The following is a 6,000-nucleotide window of genomic DNA, read 5'->3' as shown; positions in this document are numbered from 1 at the left end:
TTCTTGATACTTCCCGAAAGCATTCACGGGCGCTTACTTCCTGCCGGAACTCTGTGCTGACTGTGAATGGAAAGTAGCAAATAATAATTAAAAAAAAAAAAAAAAAAAAAAGGGGAAAAAAAAAGAAAGGAGAAAAATCACAGAAGAATTCGAGTTTTTCTGGAGGGGAAAAAAATTTTAAAAATAGTTATTTCCCATGATGAGGGCGGGGAGGGGGGAAACCGAAACCCCAGAAGGGTTATTTCCCAGCGCCTCGCACGCGGAGCTCTAGGAATGAGTCAGGCTCTCAGTGCTGCCGCAGCCGGCTGAGCCCGCGCCCGCCCGTGCAGCGCCGAGCGCGGCGGGGCCGGGCCGGGGCCGGGGCCGGGCCGGGCCCTGCGGGACCCCCTGGGGCGCTCGCCCCGGGCCATGCCTGGCCGCGGCGCTCGCGGCGACCCTTGCGGTATGCGGCTGCCTTTGGCAGGGGCACATGAAGGATTTCATTGAGTGTGAAGACAGAGAGCAGAGACAGAAAGCAGAAGGAGGCGGCTGCAGCCTTTGTAGTCGGGGAGGAATGCGGAAATGTTGAAGCACTATGTCAAACTTTTTTGAAACGGGGTCAAGTCACATTCAGCCAGCGTGGGAAAGCAAGGGGAAAAAAAAGTCGAGGAGAGGGAAAAAAAAAAAAAAAAGGCAGCAAGCTGCTGCTGCTCCCAGGCAGAACAGAGGCCGGGGGAGCGAGCGAGGAGCGGCAGCGCAGCGCCGGGGCAGCGGCGGAGCGGCGGCGGCGCCGAGGGCCGGTGCCCGAGTCCCGCACCGCAGGCTGCGGCCGGCGGGGCTGCGATCGTGGCGCTGCAGCTCCCCGGGGGCCGCCGGCCGCGATTTTTATTTCGCGTTTTCCTTTTCCCCGGGCAGGGTGGGGGCGGGAGGAGCGGGCTGGGGGACGAGTGCGAGCTCCTTCTGCGCCAAGGTGCAGCCCGGCGGCGGCGGCGGCAGGAGGATGCGAGCCGAGGGCGGCCGAGCCGCGGATCAGCTACCTGTGTGGCCCGGGCGGCCGCTGCCGGGACCTGCCGGAGACATCGCCATGTGAAGGGGCAGACCCCGGGCCGGCTCTCCACCCCGCCTCGCTCAATGGGAGGTTTGTGTTAGAGAGGACTCACCCCCTCCCTCCCCCCCCCCTCCACCCCCCGGGGCTGAGGATTATTTGGGGAACTGGTGGCGGTGCAGGCGGCCGTGGCGCACACCAGGTAACGCGGGGCGCCCATGTGCTCCGCGCACCCGGCCCCGCGGCGTGGCCCACACGCCGTCCCCTCCCCTCCCGGCCCGGGAGCCCACACCGCTCGCCCCCCCTCCCCGCGGGCGGCACCGCGGACGCGTCCCTTCGGCGGCCGGGCCGGGGCAGCGCGCCCCGCGGTGCCGCCGCGACCGCCTCGGGGTCGGTGCGGGGGCGCGGAGGGGCCCGCGGGGGAAGGGGAGCCCTCAGGGGGAGTCGCCGGGGGGTTCCCTCTGCGTCCTGCCGAGCAGCGGAGCCGGGCCCCCCTCCTCGCCCCGTCCGCTGAGAGGAAGAGCGGGGACGCGGCTCCCTGCGTGTCCCCCGCCGCCACCCCCCGCCGCCTGCGGGGCGCCCGCGGAGGGGAGCTCGGCGGCGCGGCGGGGGCAGCGGCGGCCGGGGACGGCCCCGGTGCCCCGCCGTGCCCGGGGAGGGCGAGCACGGGTAAGTTTCCACGCGGCCGCGCCGGGGCAGAGGCCCGCCGGCCCCGCCGCCACGCACGCGCGGCGCCGCTGCCCGCCGCTCGGGGGCGCCCTGCCCGCGGCGCGGGGCGGGAGGGGGCGCGGGCGGCCGCGGCGGGGGCTCGGAGCGGGCAGGGACCCCGCACACCGGGCTCAGAGCGGGCAGGGACCCCGCACACCGGGCTCGGACAGGGTCCCCCCGCACACCGGGCTCGGACAAGGGTACCGCCGCACAGCGGGCTCGGACAGGGGTCCCCGCACACCGGGCTCGGGCAGGGTGCCCCCGCACATTGGGCTCGGGCAGGGGTACCCCCGCACACCGGGCTCGGGCAGGGGTACCCCCGCACACCGGGCTCGGGCAGGGGTAACCCCGCACACCGGGCTCGGGCAGGGGTACCCCCGCACACCGTGCCCTGGGTGCCCCCACGGCGGCCCGCGCTCTGTGTCGCCCAGTGATGCTGCAGGCGGGGGACGCAGGGCTGCCCGGTGGCTGGGGCGATGCGGTGGCAGCTGTGCTGGGAACTGAAGCTGGCGAGGCAGGCAGCCGCCTCCGGCTGCAGCCGGGGAGAAGGGTTGAGCAGTGGGCACAGGTTTACTTCAGATTGTTGCTTTTCATCTCCAGTTAAGGTGTAAGATTAGCGTAAGTGTGCGGAATAGCCCTCTAGCTTTGTGCTTGAATTCCGCTTAAGGGATCCCCGACTCTCCTATCTGGGACCCCATTGATCCTAGCGCGGTAAAAATATGGTCTAGGAGAGTCACAGTCCTGGAGGTCACTGTATCGCTGTGTTAAAAAGGGTCAAGGGGAAGGGAGGAATTGGTGTGGAGCTTTGTGAGGAGAGAGGGTTTGCCCAGTCCTGCAGAAAGTGGATGAAACTGGATGCAAAAGTGCTTCTGCTCTCTAGCCTCATGCACTCTGCAGCAGAGCATGCTGCTCCTGAAGACATCTTTGACCATGCTGCCAGTGACACATGTAGCAGTATCCACAGCTAACAATCTTGCTTGTTAGTAAATTTGCTAAAGTGCGTATTCCGGAATCTACTTCAGCACACAATGCTTCATAATGTATTATTGTCAACTAAATATGCATGTATTTTGCCTCTCCACAGGCACGTTATTTCTTGTGATATGTTCATGATCTGTTCACGAAGGGCTTAGCACAGGAGGAAGCAGACCAAGGCAGAAACTTCCAAATGCTATTATTTACTAGCAAGTAACAGTAATATAGTAAAATACATATACAGGACTCCACTACATTAAATGAAGAAAAGTTTGAGTCCTGAAATCCTGGCATAAGTTCTTGGACATACACTTCCTCTCACACATGCCTAGTTAGCTCTGCCATCACTATCACCCATGTGTCACGGGATCATCATCTTTAGCCCATTCTCAGTGAAACCCTCAGGATGCTGTTGCGCTGTAGCTGAATGCCCACCTAACCTTCTGCACAGGCTGTGATAACTTTGTAGTGTATCAGCCACTCTGGGACTTTGATACATATGTCACCCTCATGGTTCGCATCTTCCTTTCCACCATGATTTTGCTTTGCATGTGTGTATTAGCTTAATTTTAGCAGGTTTTGAACAATGCAAAGTCATGAAGTAAACTAAACTAAACTCACTTTTCTTGTTTGGTTTGTCCTCCAGATTTGTTGGGCTTTACACAGGCAATGCTCCCAAAGACTGTATGATAATTCCTGGTGGCCAAGAGAGGAGGCACTTTGTGGCCAGTACAGAAAAGGAACAAGAACAGGAGGGCAAGAGCTTCCTACTGGCTCTCTGGCACAGGTACCAAGTGAGCAGCCTATCTGCATCCCAGCAAAGTACTGGTTTTTGGGAAGTGAGTGAGACTGAGAGCCACCTCGAGGCATTTGGAGAGGAGGAAGAGGACTGGTGCCAGCATGGATAAGGACAGCACAAACGTGGCTGACCAGCGGTATGAATGTGTGGCTGAGATTGGGGAAGGAGCCTATGGGAAGGTGTTCAAAGCGCGAGACTTGAAGAACGGAGGTCGCTTTGTTGCGCTGAAGCGGGTACGGATGCAGACCAGCGAGGAGGGAATGCCACTGTCCACTATCCGAGAGGTGGCAGTTTTGAGGCACCTGGAGACGTTCGAACACCCCAACGTGGTCAGGTGAGGAAGTGGGACCACCGTCCTGATCAGTGAGGTGCTGGGTTTAGTACATGAATTGGGTGAGCAAGAGTTTGGGGGCATAAATGGAATGGACACTAGTCTGGGTTTGTGGCTGAAGTGAGCACTAAACTGTGTGCATGAAGTGTGGTTTGAGGTTTCAACAGGCCATGGTGCTGCCTGCCAGACCTCACCTTATCCCTGTGCATTGCCTCCCACACACACAAACACCCATCTCCAGAGGCATAGGTGTGTGATTTAAGTGTTGGAATGGATGGGCAAGGAGCCATATATATACTATTTCCTCAGGCATGAGAGAAAATTAAAAAAAAACCAACCTCTCCCTGGTTTTGTCTGACCTGTTAGTACTGCCAGCTGCAGCTGATTTTTACCAGCTCTGTTCATTATAGAAATAGCAAGAATGAGAGCAGTAATGGAATGTGCATTCTGCCTTTTTAGATGCTTTTATAGAGAGCTAGAGATTGTGGTGTTAAAGAGAAGCAACAGCTTCAGACTTCAAGCTTTTCAAGCAGCCTTAGGGTTGAGTACTGTTTGGTAGTAATTTTCACCATGAGCTGCTGATTCTGCTACCAAGAGGGCAAAAGTACAGGTGTCAGACCTTGCTCACAAAATGGTGGCAGTGGTCCTAGGATATCCCTTCTGTTGTGTCAGTAGCATAAATCCTGGATAAATGGCCTATGCTCTCAATGATAAAGCTAGCCCTGCTGTAACATCTTACATTTTTCTGTAGCTAGAAACCTTCGGCAAGCAGCCTGTGAGCATCTTTTATTAAAATGATGAACTTCAAGAAGTAAGTTTCACTTTGCAGATACCCACATTGAAATTGGTCAGCATCTTGCTGGTGGTGCTATTAGCAAGAGTATTTCCATTCTTTACGTTACTTACGTGCATATTACACAGAAAAAGGAAAATGGTTTTGTACTTCAGTAATACGAAGACTCTTTCAGTCTTAGAAAATAGATACTCTGAACTCACAGGTGAATTTCAAAATGCCATGCATGTGTAATCATCCTTTTTTGTAGGGTCTGAGATCAGGGGGTGTTTATTAGGTGCAAGAGGAAAGATAAGACAGAGAATAATATTTAAATTACAAAAGACAATTGCTAGAGGTGAATTCACTTGTTCATTTCAAGGCAGTGTAATGTGACAGTCTCCTTTATGTCAAAACTGAATAGGCAAAGTGTATGTAATCTGAAATATTGATCATGGAGTGCATATCATCGGTCTCACTTCAGTGACCAATGAGACACATACAGGCTGCAGCTCACACTTCCATTGCTCATCAGGCAAAACCACAATTGAGTTAATAAGCATTATCTTGGCTGGCACCTAGTAATGCCAGAGGCTTAATCAGGATACTTCAAAAGTGGGCATCCTATGTTTGATCACTGAATCAAGTGACTTGGTTTAGAGGAGCACACACAAAGTTTGTCCTTGGCAGTAGAGGAATAATTGTCAAAATCTTTGAAATGCAGCCAATTATTTATGGGAGAAAATGAGCATGTAGTTGTCCAGGTTTAGGCATTTATATATTTGAAAGCTAAATCTTATTGAACGTAATACTTAAGATTTTTTCTACCATTGACATCTTTCCATACGATGTAAAAGATCTTTTTAAGAGCTTTCTAAACTTGAATGCAGCTAAATGGTTGAAATAGAGTTCTTGTTTTCCAAAGAGCTATTTGATGAACTGACTACGCAACTGCAGGCTTCTTTTGCTTGATCTAAGTGCAATTGAATCTCAACAGAGCATTGCATAAATACACTGAAGTTTCAAATATTTTTACAAGCTTGAATGAAAACTAATTCTCTGCAAAGCAGTAATTATTTCAACCAGCAATATGAGAGTGTAATTTCAATATAAAAATCTGTGAAAATGTGTCCCAGGTCCTCATAGTGGTGTTATGAAGCCTGTACCTTTTGCTGTAAGCAGCATTTCAGATACAAGGGGCTGGTTGGTAATGTATCAGGTTGCCTGGGACATTGGTTCACACCTTTTTCCACAAAAAGGCAGAAGATAAGCAATTTCAAACATCATCTCTTCTAAAATGTGAGGAATGCTATTCAAAAGCTCACGTCCTTTGTCCATATTTTTAACCTGTCAGGCAGATGGGAAGCCCTCTGGAGAGACCAGAATCATAT

The 6,000-nt window shown here is 53.7% G+C and overlaps 1 protein-coding gene across 3 annotated transcripts in view; it reads left to right on the top strand.

Moving 5' to 3' along the window:
• Positions 1-329: 329 nt before the first annotated feature.
• The window catches only part of CDK6 (cyclin dependent kinase 6), a 140,622-nt gene continuing 134,951 nt past the window's right edge, over positions 330-6,000 (top strand). Inside the window, exons 1-2 of one of the 3 annotated variants that reach the window (XM_030266961.4) lie at positions 330-1,117; positions 3,354-3,840. In XM_030266961.4, coding sequence (XP_030122821.4) covers positions 3,608-3,840 — 233 coding nt within the window. In that variant the 5' untranslated portion in view covers positions 330-1,117; positions 3,354-3,607. Of the gene's footprint in view, positions 1,118-1,145; positions 1,227-1,310; positions 1,694-3,353; positions 3,841-6,000 lie in introns of those variants that run through there. The other 2 variants (XM_030266962.4, XM_030266963.4) reach the window with 2 other exon arrangements.

The sequence above is a fragment of the Taeniopygia guttata genome, chromosome 2 (genome assembly GCF_048771995.1).
Source record: "Taeniopygia guttata chromosome 2, bTaeGut7.mat, whole genome shotgun sequence".
NCBI lineage: Eukaryota > Metazoa > Chordata > Aves > Passeriformes > Estrildidae > Taeniopygia > Taeniopygia guttata.
This window is presented reverse-complemented; position numbering and strand designations above follow the sequence as displayed.